At 35.4% G+C, this 25,041-nt stretch overlaps 1 protein-coding gene across 1 annotated transcript; it reads right to left on the reverse strand.

Annotated features, from left to right (window-relative positions):
• Window positions 1–3,411: 3,411 nt before the first annotated feature.
• On the reverse strand, window positions 3,412–14,572 carry LOC138709465 (uncharacterized). Its single transcript, XM_069840252.1, has 3 exons — window positions 14,497–14,572; window positions 7,758–7,833; window positions 3,412–5,664 (listed from the first exon to the last, which is right to left on the reverse strand). Exons 1-3 carry the CDS (start codon window positions 14,570–14,572, stop codon window positions 5,277–5,279), a joined length of 540 nt encoding a protein of 179 aa, XP_069696353.1. The 3' UTR covers window positions 3,412–5,276.
• Window positions 14,573–25,041: the final 10,469 nt, after the last annotated feature.

Below are 25,041 nucleotides of genomic sequence, written 5' to 3' on the forward strand. Positions count from 1 at the left end.
ACCTGACATAATTAGGAACATTAAATTAAAGACGTTTGAGATAGGCAGGACATGTAGCACGTATGGGCGAATCCAGAAATGCATATAGAGTGTTAGTTGGGAGGCCAGAGGGGAAAAGACCTTTGGGGAGGCCGAGACGTAGATGGGAGGATAATATTAAAATGGATTTGAGGGAGGTGGGATATGATGGTAGAGACTGGATTAATCTTGCTCAGGATAGGGACCAATGGCGGGCTTATGTGAGGGCGGCAATGAACCTCCGGGTTCCTTAAAAGCCACTAAGTAAGTAAGTAAACATTACATATTAAATAATTCAGTTAAAATAATCTAGGGGGCTTGGATGTAAACGTTAAAAAATAAAAACTGAAAAGTTGTACAATATAGGAAACCTTCCTAATTTATCTAAAGCGTTCATAAAAATATTTAAATATGTCATTATGCTACTTCACAGGTATTCATAACAGATTTATACGATGTGGCTTGTCGTAACCCCTACGCAGTGACTTGCGTTGTAGCTGACCCTGAGAATGAAGCAAGAAAGAGGCGCAATAGACGAGGTAATGGTAATGGATAATTAAATTTTTCATCTTAAAAAGAAAGCTATGGCATTTGCAATTAAGTCTTGATTGCATAGAGTTGAAGACAAACAAAAGCCTGCCTCATTCATATCAACGTACTTTAGGCTACTGTGTCCTTCCTCTTATTCTTCTCTTGCTGGTCGAATATGTTAAGTCAGCTTTGTACGAATTAATTTACTTTAATTTCTGTTATTAATTTCACTATACTTCCTTAGAACACTTTATTATGCAAAAATAAATACACAATGTTCAATAGAAGCGCGAATGTCACACAAATTGCTACAGGCGCAGTAATAAGAGAAAGTAAATGAGTTGCAGCTGGCACAAAATAGTGGCATTTTTCGATTTCATCAAGTAATAGTAATATGCGTTACAAGAGCGGTATGTTGACGTTTTCATGTTCGAGGAAAAGACTGAAAAAGCGAAACGTAGTTGAGCTTTTTTAATTTCCGAGAACATGAAAACAAACATACCGCTCATGTATCGTACATTATTTTGTGCGAAGATCGTTTATTACATACCTGAAAGAGGAATTTCTAATTAGTTGCAATGAAATCTCCATCTTGGTTTCTGTTCAATGACGGCAACTTTGGAAAACAAATATATTTATCTTCAACACTATTCCTACAAAATGTTTTCTGTGTTTACTATAATGCAACAGGCCGTGATATACGTCTGTCTTTTTTTCCCCCAGTCTATGTTGAGTCTGGAATCTTGTTGATTGTTTCACGGCTTCCTTAACGTTACTTGCATTACAAATGCAGTAATTTTTGTGGTGTTGTAGAGTTTACTTAATTTTTGCAAATATTTAAAAACAATAACTAACAGTGCAATTTAGGTGAAATTGCAGTGGTAAGTTTCCAATTTATAATTATTACTATATTGAACGTCTTTAAAAATAATATGTTAAAAGCCTAAAGCAGTAAAATGAATATGACGCTTAAGCGGTAAGAATAGGGAAATTGTTATGTGTGTTACGTTGGGAATACTGAATGTGGTATTTCACACTTACCGCGTATTGGTTGTGTGCGGAAAGCAAGCAAATACGCACGATCTCGCACAAAATATATTTTGATACATCTTGATTATACAACTTTTAACATTATGTCACTTATGAATATATTTTGAGTTTGCCATCGGTTTTGGATAGTCTGATTTGTGGTCATAATATGTTGCCAATGAATGTTTAAATGTCAGCTGGTAGCTAGGAACATTAAATCCAGACGTTTGAGATGGGCAGGGCATGTAACAGAAATGCGAACAGAGTTTCAGTTGGGAAACCTGAAGGAAAAAGACCTTTGGGGAGGCCGAGACGTAAATGAGAGGATAATATTAAAATGGACTTGAGGGAGGTGGTATATGATACTATGGTCTGGATTAATCTTGCTCAGGATAAGGACCGGTGCGATGGCGGGCTTGTGTGAGACCGGCAATAAACCTCTCTAAAAGCCATCAGATCAGCTGATAGCATGGTCACCTATTGGCAATGTAGCGTAGTATAGTTCCAAACAAGGCCGCTTAACTGTCATGTTCCATCTTTCGAAAAAAACAGGTATAGTTTTGTGCTTTACGCACGTGATAGTGTTTATGCTAAGCTACTAGATGGCAGCATCGAAAATGGGCATGAAACGTTCTCTCCACTTACTCTTCATTTGATTTGAACAAAGTCTAAAGTAATTTCAGCATACCTAAAATGTTACATATTTCCTTCTTAGTAACCAGACTGGAAATAGGGGGAGGTAAATTGAAAATAAAATAAGTTATTGTAATGTAATCTAATTTCAGATCTTTATGTGAGTAAATGAAATTAAATGTATACACTATTTATTACATAACAGTATAAATAAATACGTTGTTTCTCATTACAAAATTTTACAGAGAGCTTGTTTTCCAGATTAAATCGTTGAGTGCTTACTATTACACAAAGTTCTGTGGAGCTGAAAGCATTTTTGTTGGTGATGATATTGTTATTGTGGATTGTTGGTGATTAACAAATTCTTTTACTGCTATTAATTGAAGACCTCTCCAGAATAACGTTGTAACCAACAAATCTTAATACACGTTACGGGAGAAAAGAAAGTAATTTCAGGGGAATATTTCGTTAGGTCTATATTTACTAGCAGAACCATTTGACTAATCTGGGATACAAGTTTATTCAGCTATTGGAATCAATAATTTATTGTTATAAATGAATGCTTCAAAATTACTTTTCCCACCTAAGTTACATATTTCATTAATTTGATGTTACATCATTTTTACGAGAATGTCATCAATTTAAAAGCCATGAACATCGTACAGTAGTTAATGAGTCTTATAAACTTTCTGATGACAAAAAATCAATATTAATATAAAAAAATTGAATAACTTCAACCATCATTGCAGAAAATTCTTTATATATTTTTTGTATAAACTTTCTTATATGTAAAATATAAGTTCATTTCATCATACATTTTTAACAGTGATTTTATGTTTTAAATATTTTCAAAATCTCTTTACCAGCAGATATAATATAAAATTACTAAAAAACAAAACGTCCAGGATGAAATGTTTATTAATATAGTCCGAAATGAGGAAGCGACCAAAGAAATCGAAATAAATCCAACCATCAAGATACTCGTATTACCACAATCTGGAACAGGCATGCCAGAAATCAGACACTGAATGTGCAGTGTATGTGCGCGGAACGCCGGTCTGTGCAGATTGCGTCATTCACGTGTTGCTCTTACCGGTTCTTAGTTGGAGGGATGTACAAGAATCTATTCTGCGCTTCTAGTGTTCAATTAAATTGACATTTGGACATTATAAACACACTTAGCAGAATAAAAAAAAAACAATTATTGTCAGTGTCTGTATTTGAAAATTGTAACACAAGAAAGAAGAGACTTACTCAGTTATAATTCACAAAGCAGTCTTTGTAAATAATCATTTATTTACATGATTTGTATACAGTATTTGAAGAAAATATAAATATTGCAGTAATTTCGAAACAACAAAAAACGAACACAGTATTTCATTTTACGTAGTAGGTACTGATATTTTCAAAGTAATACTCTTTCATTGTTCATCAAGCATTACTGGGACCATTGGTGCACAAATGTTAAAGAAAACCAAAGCTGTTCTGCTACTGCAGGTGATGTACAACCCTGTCGCGTTCCTCTCCAAGCCGATTCACTCCCTCCAGGTAGGGGAATAGGAACTGCACATCGCACAGAAACAAGTGCACAATGTGCAGGGTTTTGGCATGCCTGGTCTAGTATATACAGTCACGAAGCTGAGTTGTGAGGTTGCTAGAAACAATAGACTATGCCGGTACTATTTCGCATTGTTTGTAATGAGGCGATATTAGCGATCTTAGTGGTTAGCAACTATCTATGGATGCATATTTACTACGTATTGAGCTTCGTGACTGTATATACTAGACTGTGATATTACGTTACCAGCACTTGCTTTCTACTTAACCTCTTGCTATTTCGCTTGTAACTAAAAGCGTAAGAACTTCATAATCTTTATAGTTTAGCTTTGAGATTTTTAAGCAACACACACCCTTGATAGTACTCGTACATCACATAAGCCTGTTAATGGACTTCAAATCAGGCTTATCGACCAATTGGTGACTTCCTTTTATAATTCTAGTAAAAGGGGAGTGCATTCTCCTGAAACTTCCAGAAATTTATTTTCGGAAACTTCAATCTAATATGTTACACCACGAAATCCCTGATATTTAGGTGAAATTAAATGGGTCCCAGAACGAAACAGTAGACAGTCAAAAACCAAGAAGCTTTAAGGCTCAGGTTAGTTATAGGAAAAACAGAATAAGGAAGCTTAAAAATCTGTATGTTAAGCTTTAGGAATCCTACAATTAGGATCTTCTGAAAGATCTCCTAGGCGAAAATCTACAATTTATCTACATTAAAAAGAGAATGAAAGTTGAAATTCTAGATACAAATTTAGCAATCCCATAACTAGATTACCAGTCCCGCACCGTGGCGTCGTGATCTAAGGCAACCTGCCTAGGACTCACGTTACGGAATACGCGCTGGTTCGAATCTTCATAGGGAAAGAAAGTTTCTCATAAAATTTCGGCCAGTGTATGGGACCGGTGCCAACCGAGCATCGTGATGCACTTGGGGAGCTACGATAGGTAGCTAAATCCGGTTGCGAAAGCCAGCTATAACGGCTGGGGGAGATCATCGTGCTAACCACACGATACTTCCATTCTAGTTGGAAGATCGTCCACCTCTGCTTCGGCATGTGGACGTGAGGCTAGCAGTCGGCTGGTCTGTCTGGGCTCTTCAAGGGCTGTAGCGCGACCGATTATTATTATTATTATTATTATTATTATTATTATTATTATTATTATTATTATTATTATTATTATTATTATTATTATAACTAGACTACTATACTTTAAAGTACATTGTAAAGCTATGATAACTTAAAAGATTCTTTATTACAAGCGTGGCTATGAGAACTCCACAAAAATCAATTTATGACTTGGAAATTGATCTGCAGGACTCTTATAACTTGTTATAACTGGGAAGTTTTGAATTGAAGTTACAGCTACAGGAGTTTTAGGACGAGTTCAGAACTTCAGCCGCAACTACCCCAAAATACGAAAATAATTCGTTTGCAAAGAGTTCAAGACAAGTAAGGTACGAACTGCAGTGTGTGTCACAAAAATCTTAAATCTTACACTTCCTAAAATGCAGGCGGTCCATAAGATGCAGGAGGTGATGGGACATTAGGGAGTGGGGGTGTATAAACTGGCGAGGGTACTGCAGGAGCTTCATAAGCTGCAGGAGGTGATGGAATCTTAGCGAGTGGGGGTGTATAAACTGGCGAGTGTACTGCAGGAGGTTCATAAGCTGCAGGAGGTGATGGAACCTTAGCAAGTGGGGGTGTATAAACTGGCGAGGGTACTGCAGGAGGTCCATAAGCTGCAGGAGGTGATGGGGCCTTAGCGGGTGGGGGTGTATAAACTGGCGAATGTTCTGCAGGAGGTGAACAACATCCGGCTGAAATTGGCAAGCTCTTGCCAAGAGCACCAGCACCAATCGACAGCAAGCTTTCTGCAGAGCCTAGTAACCTGAACGTAGAAATAAGTCTTCATTAAAATTAAAGGCTTTATACATATACAGTACTGCTCAAACAGCGATCTAAATTAGAGATCGCATTACAGTATTAATCAAACAGTAGTAAAATTCTTATTACTCATTGCACGCATGATTGCCGGCGGCCAGTAGGCGAACTAAAGCATAAACACTGCGTAATAGATAGATAACGCAGCGCCAATGCCTTTCTCGAAATCGACAATCATTCGTGCAAAGAATACGTATAGTAATCTGTAAAATGTTTACGATTTTTTAAGTACTGGGGCTATTTGCACAGTATCGGTGAGTTGTAATTGCATTTTTTTTATTGAAATGGCTTTTTTAAACTATAGAAGCTATTTATGGACAATAATTAAATACTAGTGGTGCAATAATGAATAATTTCTGTAATTAGAATGACAATTAGATAAAAGCAATCCACAAACGCTTTGTATACCATAGATCTCTCAGAATGTGCTCGAATCTTTGCTCCCTTTGATTATAAGTAGTGATGGAGGAAATAAATTAAATACCGATATATTGATATTGCAATATATTGCAAACCTAATTTCGGTAAACGATATATACCGCAGAAAATATATCGATATATCAAACGATTATCGATATATCGCTATTTCGTAAGCAAATTGCATTTTTAGGCGTACATTTATTGTATTACAATAAAATTACTTAAATTTTAGTATTTCTTTTTACCATTAAAATTAACATCATAACAGTCAGAAGCATAAATGTAAAATTGTAACAATAAACAATACATTTTCAATAGCGTAAGATGTAGGTCCTAACCTAAATCAAAATTATGGTGGAGGCAAGGGAGCTTAAATGATATAATGGGAAAGAGTTAAGTGAACTCTACATGGTTCAGTATTTGATTCTAATTTTATATAGGATTCAATCCAGGACACAGATATAATGCTCTTTTCTACCTAACAACGTAATCATTTTTAAATGTTAGTAAACAGAACTTGTAATTATTTTTAAATGTAAGTAAACCGTAATTAGAATGTTACAAGTTTTAACAACTTCATAGTTGATTTGATACAATCTTTGTATAGTAAGTTTCCATTGCAAGTTATTGTTACACTCCAACATTCCAAACTACAATGGTGATGATTATAGGGATATCATTTTTATGCACTAAAAGATATAAGAAAGCAGAGTGTCAGCACTAGGTTGTGCATAGAAATCAATGACTTAAACAAATGTCACATCAGTATTAAATCCTTGTTTCTCTTTCCATTTCAGAATATAGAAATAAAAGTTTTGATACCCGTTTTGAGGTCAAACGGTTCCCTTCCAGGGTGGCAGTACCTCCTGCCTTGGAGAACATTAATAACAATATTAAAACAGTAGTAGATAAACCTCCTGTCTGTCTCACATACGCACACGCTGCATTTTGAATTTGGTGCTGCATATTAAACAGTTTGAATTCAAATTCTAATCCAGCCAATTATAACAAGGTATTGAGTGAGGTTGCACAATTATGTAACTGTCCACCTTCAGTAGCGCCATCTCTCGGGAATTATCGGAATTGTTTAGTGTGGATTTTGTTGTTGTTGATAATGATAATAATTCCTCAAAAAAATCGATAAATTTATGAGAAAACCGATATATTATACGATATATTGAATCAAAATTTCGATATCGATATATCGCTATATGGAAACGAAAATATCGGTATTTCGTAAAAACCGATATATCGTTCCCATCTCTAGTTATAAGCCTTCATTTGACTAAGTTACAGTTAGAATTAGGTTCAACGAATTAATGATGTGATAGAACAATGCTAAAACTAGAACAGAAAGGAAAACTTGAGAAACAACTGCATTACCTGCCACAAATCTAAAAGGAGTTGACATAGATCGCAAGTTCGTTTTTTTTTTTTTTTCGTGAGAGTTGTCAACAGATGAAATTATATCTGACTGAATATATTATATAGGCTACTTCTTTCAAGCACAATAATAAACTGTACTTTTAACACATGCGAAAAGCAAATGTACAACAGAAATTCATACAGATTTCACAAAATAAAATAAACATAAAACTTGCATATGTTTTAGTCACTGACCTCTGAATTATTTGCTTCTTCATTTTCAGTAACTTGGATAAATCATGGCGCCTGAATCTTGATTTTTCTCGATCACCTAAGAAACATGGAAATGCGATACTTCAGCAACACAAGAAATAGAGTGACAGTTCCATATCTTTATAAAAAAAATTCTGAGATAAAGGGGAATATTATCATAATTATTATCATTTTTGTCACTAGCCTATATCATGATTATCCTATCTAGGAGTCCTTATAAGCAACAACTGTGACATGAGTGACTGTGTTAATGATATAATACAGGCGGGAAAACGGACCTGTTATGCTAATTTACAACTGCTTAAGAATAAAATAATTTCACGGTTGACAAAGGTTAAAATTTATAGAGCATTGGTCCATCATGTAGTCACCTACAGCTCAGAGACATGGACATTAACAAAGAATTATGGAAAATCTCTGTGATGTTTCGAACGCGAGATCTTGCGTAGAATATTCGAGCCTGAGAGGAGGTATCGATTCCGTATGGGACGAGGCTAGCCTTCCGTCACGATATTACGTCGCGCTATATTGGTGTTCACTGAGAGCGCTGCGTTGTTGAGTTTAGTTTAATCAAAAGTGCATGCGTGTGTCCGTCACATATTAATGTTGTGTAAAATGGCTCACACTGGGAGAACATTGAGGTCATTATTTGTAGAATTAAAAGAGAAACCGTTTTGAAATTGGACATATGAAACAAAATGTGCTTACAAAGATAGAAGATCGACACACATTTACATTTTAAAATAATGGATGGAGGAAGACAAAATAGAAATTTTCATTTTTCATAGTATAAGAAATATCCTTGGCAAACAGGGTGCTTTGAGACAATTAAGGTATATTGTTTTACCTGTATTTTGTTTGGGTGTGAAAATGAGTGGTCATAATCATCATCATCATCATCTTGTGCGGTCTGTATCACAAAAAAATTCGATAGAAAAGCCGATAAACATTTGCTTTATAAAAAGATACAAGGTAGGTAGATTTTTACAGCCTACCTAGTATTTACATCTTATAGTCGTGTCGCTGTTATTTCCGGTGTGACTCCTCCCCTTTGCTTACCTCTTAGGTAGTGAAGGCTCTATAAAGTCTAGGTAGGTAGTATCGTTCGCCGTTTTTGTTCTTTCGTTGCCGAGCTACCAGATGAGGAATCTATTTGCTTCACCGTTAAACATTATCATGTTGTAGCTCCTATGATAATAAATCAAACGCACTGTAATTGAGGAAATAATTGAGCGGCAAATAACGTCCTCATGTGATTTCTGCGAACGCCAACAAAAGAGCCAAAATGGCGGGCGATTATATTAAGTATTTATCGAGCCATAGGAAATTTATTACATCATCAATAGCGAATGACAAGACGCACACGTTTAAATGTAGCCGACCTGCAACGTGATAGGCTGCCGGAAATAAGAGCAATGGACTATAGCTTCGCCACTGCAAATGTAGCGCGATACAGGTATGCTCCCATTACATCTTGTGAAGAGGAACGATCTTTTCCTCGTGTTAAACAATATTAACTGACAGAAGATGAAATATTTTTCCTGAAAACATAGAGAAGTGACTTCTGTTGTAACCACTGTTGAGTCCAGCCAATATGAGAAGTATTACTTTCTCTCTTCAGTGTAAGGATTTGATGACGCTGAAAAACTGTTTAATTATACAGATTTATTTTATTTTATTTTATTTCATTTTATTTGATAGTATATTAAATAATTAAGCCTACAGACAAATCTATTAATCTATAAAGGATTATTTTGTAAATAATGATGTAAACTTGCTCCAAATGGTTTCAGGAACGAAGATTTTTAACTACAGTAATCTCACTAGAGGTTTTGATTTATCTAGGGAAAATCAAAACTCGAGTGGGATTTAGTTGACTTAACACGATTAGAAGAAAGTATAGTAGAAGAAATAAAGTATCTAATACAATAAAATATTAATTGACTGACTAAAATATGTACTACACTGTCTTGGAAATGTATTATTATATCATCTCATCATTACAAATATTTCGCTAGATGGCAGTAGTATGTTATGATCAGCTGTTCTCTTGTTACCAGTTGTACCAACTATACAATCTTCATTGAACTCTATGGACGATTACTAGTCAAAAAGACTTTATTGATTCAATTTCATTTTTATTAAAACAGTTGCATTCCACTTCAATTACTAAAAAGGCCTATATACAGGGTGTTCGCAACTTAATGCCCGACAATGCAGGAGCGTATTCCTTGATTCATTCTACAGCGCTATTACCTAACATGTCCTAATCAAAAGTCTAATAATTTCCGAGTTACAAGAGCTTATAAGTCGGAACTTTGGACAACATTTTTGTAAGTAGTAAATGTGTCATTAGCAGGGAAAGGATTTATATGTAAATACATATTTACTTATAAAGCTAATATAATTTATATTTTGCATTATCTTTATGTTTCACAATGTGTAGGGTTGAAAAATCCTACTTTTATTTTCCATATTTTTCCATATTTTAGAGTTTAGTACATATTTTCGTTAATTTCCATATATTTTCCATATTTCATATAAAACAGTCCATATTATATTAGGTTTAACAATAAAACAAAACAAAATTCCATTAACTTTTAAAAATACATTTCAACAATAGAGATTTAAACACATGTTCAGTAATCCCTTTAACATCAGAGTTATTTGAAAATTAGCAGTCCTATCAACAATGGGAAAGTAAGTTACAAAACTGTATTAATTTAATTTAAAATTTTTAACAGACTTCAGTTGTGCAGCTCAACAGTTAAATGCCAGTCAGAGTACACATAGGTTCAGTTTTGTAAATCATACTATAAAGACGGTAAATATGCCAAAAGTACGTCATTCAGTCAATTTAAAATCAAAACTAACAAGTTACATTTCAGAATTTAAAGAAGATGGTTTATCAACTGACAATAAAATATTATTTTGTAATTTGTGTCAGTGTGCAGTATCATCTACACAAAAGTTCCTGGTGCAACAACACATTACAACTAGTAAACATCAGGCCAACAAACAACTAAATTCCAAGCAGAGACAATTGTTTTTAACACAACCAACAACATCGAATGTAAGATCTGAGTTTAACATCGACCTGTGCCGTTCTCTCATCTCTGCTGATATTCCTCTCTACAAACTAAAGAATAAGGTCTTCAGGGAATTCCTTGAAAAATATACTCAACATACAATCCCGGATGAGTCAACACTTAGGAAGACGTATGCTCCATCCATCTACGATGAGACAATACAGAAGATAAGAGATGAAATTAAAGATAGTTCAATTTGGGTTTCCATTGATGAGACTCCCGACAAAGAAGGTAGACTTGTTGGTAATGTAGTTATCGGTTTGTTAAGTGAACAATATTCTGAACGAATTCTTTTACATTGTGATGTTCTAGAAAAGTGCAATAACAAAACTATAGTTAAACTGTTCAACGAAGCTATGGGTATCCTGTGGCCAAAGGGTATTATGTACGATAATGTGTTATTCTTTATTAGCGATGCTGCCCCTTATATGGTCAAAGCTGGACAAGCATTATCTGTTGTATATCCTAAATTGACTCATTTTACTTGTGTGGCGCATGCATTTCATCGTGTGGCAGAAGTGGTCAGAGACAATTTCCCTAAAGTAGATTTGTTGATTTCATCAGTGAAAAAAGTATTTCTCAAAGCTCCCAGTAGAGTTAACGTGTTGAAAGAAATGTACCCTGAAATTCCATTGCCACCAAAGCCAATTTTAACTAGATGGGGTACATGGCTAGAAGCAGTTGAATATTATGCCGAACATATAGACTCTATTAACAATGTTCTCCTTGCATTGGACTCTGAAGATGCAGTCTCAATTGATACTGCGAAAACAGTTACCTGTGACATAAGTGTGAAGAATGACTTAGCTCACATTCAGCATACATTTTCATGCATCATAAAAACGCTCAAAAGTCTCCAAAATAGGCACCTTTCACTATCTGAAAGTTTTGAAATTATAAATAGTACTGTGGAACAACTGAATCGTGGTAGAGGTAAAGTTGCAGATGCAGTAAGAGCTAAGGTGGACACTGTACTTTCAAAAAACCCTGGATATGAAGAACTACAAAAGGTTGTTGCTGTGATGAGTGGTGAATCAACAGTGAAGATTAACTTGGACTTATCCCCAGCAGACATTGTGAAATTGAATTATGTACCAGTTACTTCTTGTGACGTCGAACGCTCTTTTAGTCAGTATAAATCTATCCTCAGAGACAATAGAAGAAGATTCACTTTTCAGCACTTGAAAGAAATGTTTGTAACCTATTGTTATGGTAACAGACAATAAAAATTGTGTTTTGTTGAAACTACATTGGAAGATAAGGTACGTCCATTATATTTTTTGTTTAGTTTGATTAAAATGTACCAATATTTAACGTACATAGTCATTTTTTTATAATTTTAAGTCCATATTTAATTCCATATTTTGGTAAAAATCCATATTTAATTCCATATTTTGGTAAAAATAACTACATATATATTTACATATTTCATATATTTTTAGTCCATATAAATCCGTTCCCTGGTCATTAGGAAAATAAAAGCAGAAGACATTGAGAAGTAATCTGTTCTTTTAATACACGTACAAACCCTACACAGATCTGCTTACTTGGACGTGAAAACATCATTACAAACTTAACCAACACAGTCAGGTCTTCATAAGGTTCCATCAATTTGTTACATTACAAGAGAGAAAAAAAAAAAAAGTAAATAAATACAAAATTGCATTATACAGGTGAATATGTGCACTTTTATTGCAGGTGGGGCTCGAAATGCGTTCCTTGAGCATCCCTGCACCAGACAGTTCTACGTAATAGTGAATGCATGGCGTTCGCAATAGTGGCGGGATGATGTCTGATTGGTCTGCAGCACCATTGATGCTGATTAGTAGTGGATGGGTTATCGGCCAGTTACAGAAATTCAAACGACGAGGAGGATCTCCGGGTTCTAGGTCCTGCACAAAATTATCATGATATCTCGTAGTACGTGCCAAACTGTGGCGTGCAGCAATTCTTATCCGTGGAGTTTCATTTATGATGTCAATAACTGCAGGCCTTAGGTCTTCAATTCGGTCTGGCCGCACTTCGTGTTGCACATGTAGACTTGGGACATTTCCACTACTACTACTACTACTTACTGGCTTTTAAGGAACCCGTAGGTTCATTGCCGCCCTCACATAAGCCCGCCATTGGTCCCTATCCTGAGCAAGATTAATCCAGTCTCTACCATCATATCCTACCTCCCTCAAATCCATTTTAATATTATCTTCCCATCTACTTCTCGGCCTCCCCAAAGGTCTTTTTCCCTCCGGCCTCTCAACTAACACTCTATATGCATTTCTGGATTCGCCCATACGTGCTACATGTCCTGCCCATCTCAAACGTCTGGATTTTATGTTCCTTATTATGTCAGGTGAAGTATACAATGCGTGCAGCTCTGCGTTGTGTAACTTTCTCCATTCTCCTGTAACTTCATCCCTCTTAGCCCCAAATGTTTTCCTAAGAACCTTATTCTCAAACACCCTTAATCTCTGTTCCTTTCTCAAAGTGAGAGTCCAAGTTTCACAACCATAAGTTCAGGATAACACAGAGGGTTTGGAATTGAACGGATTACATCAGCTTCTTGTCTATGTGGATGACGTGAATATGTTAGGAGAAAATCCACAAACAATTAGGGAAAACGCGGAAATTCTTGTTGAAGCAAGTAGAGCGATAGGGTTGGAAGTAAATCCCGAAAAGACTAAGTATATGATTATGTCTCGTGACCGGAATATTGTACGAAATGGAACTATAAAAATTGGAGATTTATCCTTCGAAGAGGTGGACATTTCCACATTCAGCTAAATGGCGATATGTAGGCTACGTGTAAATACTCCTGGATCTGGCTGTCTATGATCTGGAAACCGTATCCGATATTCCGCAACATTACCATCGCACAATCCATAAATGAACACAATATCAGCGTATTCTTGATGAGAATACACGAACGGCATTTTCACGATCACCGGGCACTGATAGCCCCGCACGACAAACTGCACTGGGAGCTGTTTAATGTGCACTAGTGGACGTTTTGCGATTGCTGCCTCACATAGTCTGATGTTCATAGTGCTTGGCGCCGCAAGAAGAGCCGGATATTCGCAAGCCATTAACTTCTTAATGCTTCAATTTAGTATAGGGGTATGCTAGGTTATATCGCTGTAGAATGAATCAAGGAATACGCTCCTGCATTGTCGGGCATTAAGTTGCGAACACCCTGCATAATAATAATTTCTGATACGTGACTATCCATAACTTCATACAGCAGAAGCTGAAACATAACCTAAATAATATAAGCAAGATAAACGCTAGAAAATTTCTAGTTAAGGATGATGAAATAAACATGAATCATTCTAAAAGGTACAAATATTGAAGGTACAACGTTGGCAAACAATGAAACAAATGCTAGTGAAGTAATAAAAATAGTAGGATGAGCAGCCACGATTGGTTGAAACACGTCGTTCCGTATAGTTTTATTGGTCAAAAGCAGTCATACTACGACGCAGTAAAATAGCAATAGTCATTGAAATAAATATTTTCTTTGTTATATTTTCGTATTTTGCAAAAATAAATGTTATATTATGACAACATTTTCTTCATGCTGTGCCGGTCTCTAATCATTACTCACTAGTAAGCAACCAAATGTAACAGTTCTTTACCTGTGTCCAGGCTGGCCGCAAGCACGAGTGACGCAGCAAAAACTAGCACTGCGGCAGCATGCCAGTGTCGCCTCATGATGCCCACTTGTCCGTCAACGCACCCTCGCTCCTTTTATGCGCCGTCTGGTGAAAGGAAATTCTCTTCGATGTTATCAACTTCTGTTTTGCAACATTTTGCCCAGCAGCACCCTGAGTTTACTAAGTTTCCAACTTCTCTACTTATCTTTTCCTTTCGTCACTGACCCTCATCTGCAAGAAAAACTAACATTGAAATTACTTCACAGTAACAATTTTTTTTAGTTGGTTATTTTACGACGCTTTATCAACATCTAAGGTTATTTAGCGTCTGAATGAGATGAAGGTGATAATGCCGGTTAAATGATTCCGGGGTCCAGCACCGAAAGTTACCCAGCATTTACTCATATTGGGTTGAGGGAAAAACCCCGGAAAAACCTCAACCAGGTAATTTGCCCCAACCGGGAATCGAACCCGGGCCACCTGGTTTCGCGGCTAGACGCACTAACCGTTACTCCACAGGTGTGGACTTCACAGTAACAAAATAACTATAAACATTCATAATAGAAATACATTGCATTTTAGATTCTTTAAAAACGTACAATAGATAAATCTAATAAATGATCTGATACTACAGTTTCCGGTACGAAATATGAGCAATATTCGCTGTTGCAGTCGAGTAGGAACGAGTTCAGTGATAACAAAATAGAATCATCAGACAGAATAAAATGAACAGTCTGTATTTTTTATTGGGTTATTTTACGACGCTGTATCAATATCTAGGTTATTTAGCGTCTGAATGAAATGAAGGTGATAATGCCGGTGAAATGAGTCCGGGGTCCAGCACCGAAAGTTACCCAGCATTTGCTCGTATTGGGTTGAGGGAAAACCCCGGAAAAACCTCAACAAAGTAACTTGTCCCGACCGGGATTCGAACCCGGGCCACCAGGTTTCGCAGCCAGACGCGCTGACAGTTACTCCACAGGTGTGGACCAGTCTGTATTGGTTTCTCACATTTACAGAGATGATCGTTTGCCAGTTAGTACAAAACCTTTGCATATAGGCTCTAGGTTTACATGCTCTGACAGAAATTCTTTATACAGCTGAGATAAGAAATTGCGAAAAGGTTGGAGTGGAGGACCAGATATTTGCACAGTTATTCGCACTAAAGAAACATGGCTTGTCTTTAGTCAATACCTTTCAAAATTAGAGAGCATGAAATATCTTGGAAATTGCTTTTTAGTTTCCGAGGATATGACAAGGCTCAAAGAAACCAGGTCGTGTAAGTTCGTACTTATTCCTGGACTGATATGCTATCATGGTTTCTTGCCTGTAGATGACGTCACAGCGGACTACGTAACAGCCTTCTTCATTGTAATAATCCCTATTAACAAATTGTACCAAAGTTCTCAAACCATAAAACTACTTAAAACTTGAATACTGATTTGAAAAGTTCGTGTTTATGCACTTATTTCAAAGCATTGCAAGGTAAAATTGTCAATTGCTTTTGCTTTGTCTTTTGGCTTACGCATTTTGACTTTGCTTGTGCAATATTTCTGACAAGATTGCCATTCCACTACTTCTTCGTCGTGCTGATAAAAAGCGAATAGTTCGAAACCGGAGATTCGCAAACTGGATAAAAGAATATCGTCCCATTTTGTGTATCGCGGGCCAAAGCCTTTGGAAGATCCAAAGATTGCAAAGGATAATACCAAATGCAATCAAAGGATCAAGCCTTTGGCTAAGATTTACGAAAACACAAACTTGTATTTTAAGAGTGTAAACTCTATTTATTGTTTTGCGTTTTCTCTGTTTCGGCTTCAATTCGCCTCTTCAGCTAGAGAAGTGTGATGACAAAAATTCTGTCGATCACTACTCTAGGACAGAACGGAAAAGGGAAAAATCTCTAGCGAGAAATCCCAAATTGTAGTACTTATTTCACTCGAAATATGTGAGCTATAGATTCAAATCTTGTACTTTGGAAATGGTAAGCGATTGAAGGAGGAGACTTGGGCGGTGAGCAAAAATCGTTGCTTGTTTTTAATAATTCTGTAACAATAGAGAAAATTAAAAATATATATGTTGCCTATATTTTACAGGTATTGAGTTATTGTCATTTAACGATGTTACAGAACAATGTAACTTCCATTTTATGTCTAGCGCAGGTTCATAGATAAATGTTATTCAACGTTAAGAATGATTTAAGTTCAGATAACCATCCACGCCCATCACACTCTATAACGTGGCATGAGTTTTGAATTTGTGGTGGACAAAGCGGGCGCAAAGTGATTTTCTTGGGTTCTCTGGTGTCCTATCACCATTATCACATCATTCCACCAATACTACGCAATCATCTTCAACTGCGAGGTCCCGAGCCAGAACTTCAAAACAAAAAATTACTGAAGCTTGTACACATTCCTGTTTAATAAAGACGTCTTCTAAGAAGAAGAATATAGTCCGGATCAGCTTACTTAATACCCTAAGGGTGAAATCTAGCCATTTTTCTTCTATTATTACACATGCTTGTGAATTACAGTGATTTTCTAGCTCTCAGTTTGAATTTTCTTTTACCAACTTCGTTTCGAATTTCGGATACTGACAAATACTACAACTGGCAGTTATTTTCTAACTGTTATGTAGGCAGCAATAATTTCGGTTTGCAGTAAATAAACTGATGAAAATGCAAGTAAGGCTTGTGGATTAATAATTAATTAGTAATAATGGTATTAATATTAATAGCAATACACAATTCAGTTCTGTTGGGTTGTAATTCCAATTCAACTCTATATTCAAGTAAGTGTAATGAAATAAGATGTATCTTATAGACCTTCTTGGTATGAAACATACACGTAAATATATTGTCGTTGTTCCTGCAATAACTCCTATGTGCAAAATATAAAAATTTTCAGTAAGAAGAGAAAACACATTTATTTATCCTACGGCAGCCGTACATAGGAGACTGTGAATTCTTACATTTTCGAAACAAAGAAATATAAATTACATATAGGACATTTTATTATTTGCTGTATCACTATTTAAGTTATTTAATAGAGCAAAAATCTGAAAATCGATACATATGCCGCATAGGAATTATTGCAGGAATAACGACAATATTTAACATTTTAATGAATTTCTTTCGTGTTTAAAGTTTTATTAAAATGTCCAAGAGAGGAAATAACATGGTAGCGACTTCTCCAAGAAAGATAGCGCTTGTAAGTATTTTAAGTAAGCTATACATTTCAAAGTGGTGTTCTGTTTTCGAAATTCGTACTAATCACTTCACGTCATCAAACTATATTTTTAGGTTAGGTCTCATGAATCGTGAACTGTTTAGTCAAAGCAATGACTTTCATGTTGCCAGATGAAATAAATTTTAATATTAAACCATACTAATCCTAATTACCAATATAATATGCGAGAAATCCAGGAGAAACATATGTTATTTCATAAATTATTTAACCACTTAGAAAACACATCGCAACATAAAGATGGGACGTAGTAAATAAGGAAGCCATTGCTATTGTTTATTATTATTAGTAGTAGCAGTAGCAGCAGCAGCAGCAGCAGCAGTAGTAGTAGTAGTAGTAGTAGTAGTAGTAGTAGTAGTTTTTTCAATACGTAGCATAGTGATTTTTTCCTCTTTGGTGATACCTGATAGTTGGCAACACCGAATAGACGGCCAAATTAGTCTTTTAGGAACTATGCCTACGTGATCCTCACTATATTAAAGCGGAGAAAGCATGGTCGAGACCTGACTATTATGCGACCTCGCTTAGCCATGTTTATTTAGAAGAACTTCCGGTTGGAATGTTTTTTTGTTATTGGGATGCTGTTAGAAAGTCAGAACGTTGTGAGACCGTGAATTACTGCTGAGCTTAAGGGTATTTTCGAAAATATTTTCAAACAACATCCTTTAACAACATCTATATTGAAAACGCATCAATGATTGATATATTATCCATTCATGACAACAAATCTGGTGAAAGGCGATACAATCCCACAGTGTATATTCTACATAAGTCGGCCTGGGTAGCGCAGTCGATATAGCCAGGGTGTGAATTTACGGGGGGGGGGGGATGGGGGATTTTCCCCCTGTTGGAAAGTTATTCCCATATCATAAATTCATATTAACATCCCTGCGAAGGATAACTTCTGTCCTCCTCACAAAATATAAATGTTTTAATACTTTTAATACGAATATATTCTTTATAAAGTATAAAGTAAGCAAAGAAAATAATATTACAGTCTTACTAATAAACAGTGTATAGTTTTTATACGAGACTTATGCTGAGTTAGGACAGAAAACGTTACTAATAAACCATGCATAAGCAATGGATGTATAAACAGCCTGTAACTATACAATGGGAATTGCTTTGCAGTAGTTATATACACGAAATCCCTTGTTTAAACGTTGTATAACAGAGAAAAAATGGCCGCCCCTCTAACAGCTGTTCGTATCGATTGTCATTTTATGGTGATGGTTGCCTTGTAATCACAAAAGAATAAACCAAAGAGCAGAGAATAATTTATTAGAATTATACTGCTGTAGCTGTACCCTTCGACTAAAATCTAGCGTGGTAATCGAGTAGGTCCAGTTGTACTATCGATACTTAGCGTTGCACACTAGCGAGTACAATCGTATGCAATAGAGAACCTCGGATATTCTATTAGCTTTCGAAACGAAGTAATGACGAAACTATGACGTAGCCGTGTAACAGTTGTACTGTTATACACGACGTATGTAGTCATTATTAGTTAGGAATTTACACAAGAATTATAAACATGCTATTCTTTATGTAAGTATAAGACAGTTAAACGTCTGTATAAGAGTTTTTATTAGTAAGAACGTTAATGTATTAGCACCAGCAAGCTGGCAACAATCAATAACTTTGGAATTACACATTTTATCTGAAGTTTGCTCATGGATATAATTATTATTATGATCAAGATGCAAGACAAGCAACTCAGTGTGACCAAGCGTTGATCCATAATAATAATAATAATAATAATAATAATAATAATAATAATAATAATAATAATAATAATAATTTTATGTATGGCATTCTCTATCTAGGATTCTATCCTCCCCTCATTAGAAATCTTAATTCGCACCCTGGGTATAGCGCTGGCCTTCTGTGCTCGAGGTTGCGGGTTCGATCCCGGCCCAGGTCGATGACATTTAAATGTGCTTAAATGCGACAGGCTTATGTCAGTAGATTTACTGGCATGTAAAGAACTCCTGCTGTAGAATATTCCGGCACACCGGCGACGCTGATATAACCTCGGAATTTGCTAGCGTCGTTAAATAAACAATAATTTTTCATTCTACATAATGAATGTGAAACCTAGACTCCTATGTCTAAAACTTATTACTCTTGATCCTGTATTAAAAACAGACAAACTAGATGCGTCAATTGTTCATTTATGGGTTACAATGTGGGAAAGGAGACAAGATTCCGTCATCTGCGCATCTCGTGACAGGGAATCAAAACTCCTGCTTAATTTGACGTTAAAAACTGGTCATTAAGTGAATTTCTAGCCGAATAAATTAAAGAATTTTCAACATTTGCTATAGAGATTAGTAATCTCCCAAAGATACTCTACATTTCAGGTATAACAAATTGTGGGTAGCATAATTCGTTTTGAAATAAAGAAATGTGTTAGTTCTCTATAAATCACTCTGCACTTCTGTCCTCCTCTGCTGGCAATGTTTACATCTCCTACCAGACATTATGAAACGAAGTATTGTTATAGGCATCCAACAAGGAAAACTCGGTGCGCAGAAACCAGCGGGCGTGACTGTCTCGCGCAGATGACGTATGCTCCCGTTTCCAGCATGCTCTCAAGCCTACTGCAGGGGAGTAAGAGGGGTATAGCATGCGCGCCGCGAGGAGTCCGAGCTGAGTTTTGCTTGTAGGATACCTATACCTAAACCCGCTGTACTGTTTTTTTTGGCGCATACTGTACCACTATTGTTAGATTACATTGCTGGAAATAGATTCAACGAGTCATAAGAAAATAATATTGATGCAATGGTGTACTGTACTGTAATTGAAATGTTGAAGGACACAGTAGTATCAGGAGGAAACCTGATCTTACAGGCAGTTATTACATCATAGGATCTTTCCTGATTGAGCCCAAACTTCTTTGAGCAGCCGTTAGCTCACATACTAAGTTCAGACTGAGTCACGTGTTGGACTGCGAGAATCTCTGGAAAACAGTTACACATAATGGGTCAGCAACGAGCTGGGGAGATAAGTATTTCGCACTTTACTACTGCAATGGAGATAATAAAGTGCCGCAGTAGCGAACAGTTAATTTGAAAATTACGTTCACAAATTAATAAAAACAAATAAAATAAGAAGGAAACTATTGACTAATTGTGAGTCGTAGGTACCTAACCTTTCTAAATTAGTAATTTCTTATTAATAGAACTTGAATACGAATGAAAAAAACAAGTATTAATACTCGTTATTAGGCTGACCAGACGTCCCTGATTTCCGGGCACAGTCCCCGGTTTTGAGTTGCTGTCTCCGGGAAGCAATTGTCCCCGTTTTTGTCCCCGGAAATTAATTCTCTTCCCAGAAGTTTTGATTTTGTTTCAATAACATTTTACTGGAACTTCTACGATTCTCAGTATGAGACAGAAGAACCAGCGAGCACAGTATGAGATATTCTGCACTCTTTGAGACGAACATAGCATCTTTGTCTTTGGTCATTTAGCATTCGCGTTGCATGAAAGCGTTAGAATTGCCGCAGCGTCCATTTTTAAGTAGTTCAAAAAATGAGAAATTTTGTAACAAACCAACAGGTGAAAAGTGGTATGATGTTTTTCAACATAAAAAAAATCCATTCCATTTGAAAATCTTCTCAAAATAGTGTCATTAATCATATATGTCTTCCAGTAGTAATTCATCAGTTGATTGACTTTTCTCCACAATGAACTCAATCTGGACTGATGAAAAGTTAAGAATGAAAGTTGAAAGACTTAAAGCTTTGTTACAAGTGAAAACAAACTTTCATTTTCCATGTGAAGAACTTAGTGTGAAGCTGTATGGGAATGAACAGATCCTTAAAAAATACATTCTTCAGACATGGAACTTGTAAAATGTGTGTGTTAGAATTCAGTGTGTAGAATATTACGTGAAAAATTCCCATGCATGCGTCAGTATGAAATTGAATTCTTAGTGGCTATAATTATGTATGTAGGAGTTACGTGTGTTTATGCATTTAATTCAAAAAGTTAATATACCGGTACTCTACAAAATTAGCGTGCAAAGTTATTGGCATTGTATCTATTGTTACATGTATTTTCTGCAACATTTCATTTGAGAGTTTGTGGTTTTTCCTGAAATTGCCGATGTCCTCCCCTGCTGGACCATAAAAAATCTGGTTAGCCTCTATCGTATATACATGCAAATGTTTACACAAAATACTAAAAGCTAAGACCTAAGCTAACAATTATTTTGGAATATAATTCATTCCAATGCATTTATCCTATACTATAGTCTATGATTGTACCACAGAATGAAAGTAGATATGAGGTTTTTCTCAGTGGAATGTTTATCTACGGAAGTTTACACTCAACGTCACAATATTATCACTGTATTGTGTATTAAATAATAGCCTACTATTTTATTGCACTCAACGCATGTTGAAAAACATTTCTTATATTCAAAAGAACGATAACAGTCTTCTGAACACGAAGTTTAATGTACCGTTATCAGAGTTTAACTTATGAATTAAAACCATTAAATTCTTCTCTATTTTGTTGTGCATAAACTGCGTAAGTTTAAGAATTGCATTAGAATGTTAGACTACCTTTTTATAGCCGATTTGTTCGCACATACGAAGAAGTTACCGGTAATTGATTTATCCGATGTACAACTTTAATCTTCAGATGTGAAATTCACTTGAGAGAGAATTGAGGGAAGTTCATTAGAAGACAGAAATTCTATGTAGGCCTTACTATTTCTCACTACGAGAAGTAGAGAGCTAGACATATGATGGAGATACAGAATATTACTGGGTTCAATCCCTAGTAATGGAAGACGGGCGTTTTGTTACCAAACTTTCAGACTCTCGCAGTCTCCTGTGAAATTGAGTAGGCCTACCTCAACTGTCACAGGGGTAAAAGGTGTTCAGAATGCTGGGTAACTTTCGGCTCTGGACCCTGGATTCATTTTGTTGGCATTATCACCTGCATCTCATTCGAACGTTAGATAACCATAGTAGTTGATCAAGCGTCGTAAAATAGCCAATTTAAAAAGTACTCAGAGAGTAGTTCCGGCCATACCGAGTCATTCTAATGCCAAGATCACGAAAGCATGAAGCTCCACCTTCATGCCCTCGTGCTCCTTCAGACATGTAAAAGGAAGACCTTTACCTTTGTGCGAGGTCGTGCGTATTTGCTTGGTTTCCGCACAAAACCAATCCGCGGAAAGTCTAAAATTCCACATTCAGTATTCCCAACCTAACATACATGACAATTTCCCTCTTCTTACCGCTTAAGTGACATATTGTTTTTATTGCTTTAGGCTTTTAACATATTATTTTTAGAGACGTTCAATCTATACTAATAATAAATCTGTAGCCGAAATTTTTCTGGTAATTTTCGATTTTCAAAAAATAATTGGTGTTAACATGTATAATTAACCATCCTGAAACCGAAAATAGCTTTTTTGAAATTTTTGTTTGTATGTCTATCTGTCTGTCTGTCTGGATGTTTGCTACCTTTTCACGCGATAATGGCTGAACCGATTTATATTAAAATTGGAATAGAAATTAAGTTCGTTGTAACTTAGATTTTAGGCTATATGGCATTCAAAATACTTTATTTAAAATGGGGGCCTGAATTAAATAAATCGAACTATTTCGCTTATTATTGATTTTCATGAAAAATATTACATAACAAAAGTTTCTTTAAAAATAATTTCCGATAAGTTTTATTCTATACAAAATTTTGATAGGACTGATATTTAATGAGATAAATGAGTTTTAAAATTACAATAACAACGCCATCTAAGGCGCTGTACTGAAATAAAAACAAATGACTTCGTCTGTAAGGGGCCTTGGACAACAACAATCGAAAGCAATTAAACATAGCCTACAGAGAATGTTTCTGTGTTTGTATGAAGTAATAACGGAAGCTAATTGATTGCTTAATTATTATTTCACCATTGGAAAGTGTAGTTTCTCTATATGGACATAATTGTACAATGTTATTACAGTAACTTCTGAAACATATAGCAAGTAATATGAAATATACACATTAAAACTAAATGATATGTCAATGTTCATTAAACTATGGTTGCATGTAATAACAATTAGAAAACATGTTAAAGGAATTGTCATTGCACCAAATGATTGCTTTCTGGACCAAAATGACCGTATTTTAATTATTTAAATACAATTTAAATTAAGTAACATATTAAACGATTTATCCTTCTATCAAACACAAATGTTCCCTGGATCAAACGTCCTATTTTAATTATATAATTGCTTTATATTTACTTCTAACAGGTGCAGCGGAGCGCACGGGTACGGCTAGTACTAATAATAAATCTATAGCCAAAATTTTTCTGGTAATTTTTTATTTTCCAAAAATAATTGGTGCTAACATGTATAATTAACCATCCTGAGACCAAAAATCAATTTTCTTTATTTTTGTTTGTATGTCTGTCTGTCTATCTCTCTGTCTGTCTATCTGTCTGTCTGTCTGTCTGTCTGTATGTTTGTTACCTTTTCACGCAATAATGGCTGAACGGATTTCGATGAAAATTGGAATATAAATTAAGTTCGTTGCAACTTAGATTTTAGGCTATATTGCATTCAAAATACTGCATTTAAAAGGGAGGTTATAAGGGGGCCTGAATGAAATAAATAGAAATACCTCGCTTATTATTGATTTTTGTGAAAAAAATTACATAACAAAAGTTTCTTTAAAAACGATTTCCGATAAGTTTTATTCTATGCAAAATTTTGATAGGACTGATATTGAAGGATATACAAGACTTTTAAAATAACAATACAGTACATTTTCACCGCCGCCTCAGATTATAGAGTTGTTGTTCCTGCAGTACTACTATGTGCAAAATATAAAATTTTTGAGTAGGAAGGAAAAACACATTTATTCATTCCATGGCAATGGTAGATAGGAGATCGTGAATTCTTACATTTTCGAAAGAAAGAAATATAATTACATATCACTATATATACTGTATCACTATTTAAGTTATTTGAAGGGTTCAGAACCGTGATGGGCCAAGCGCCATTTACTGAAGACATAGAAAACAAGGGTTAAAATTAAGTTATTACCATAATTCAATGAAACATATAGCAAGTAATATAAAATATACACATTAAAACCAAATTATATGTCAATCTTCATTAAACTATGGTTGCATGTAATAACAAATAAGAAACATGTTAAAGGAATTGTCATTGCACCAAATGAGTGGTCTCTGGACCAAAATGATCGCATTTTATTTATTTAAACACAATTTAAATTAAGTAACATATTAAACGATT

The sequence above is a fragment of the Periplaneta americana genome, chromosome 1 (genome assembly GCF_040183065.1).
Source record: "Periplaneta americana isolate PAMFEO1 chromosome 1, P.americana_PAMFEO1_priV1, whole genome shotgun sequence".
In the NCBI taxonomy this organism is placed as follows: domain Eukaryota; kingdom Metazoa; phylum Arthropoda; class Insecta; order Blattodea; family Blattidae; genus Periplaneta; species Periplaneta americana.

Coding starts and splice junctions, on each gene's coding strand:
- LOC138709465 (XM_069840252.1), bottom strand. CDS start 14,572: ATGAGGCGACACTGGCATGCTGCCGCAGTGCTAGTTTTTGCTGCGTCA. Junction 7,834..14,496: donor TGCGGCCAGCCTGGACACAG/GTAAAGAACTGT, acceptor CATGTTTCTTAG/GTGATCGAGAAAAATCAAGA. Junction 5,665..7,757: donor AAGAAGCAAATAATTCAGAG/GTCAGTGACTAA, acceptor TTCTACGTTCAG/GTTACTAGGCTCTGCAGAAA.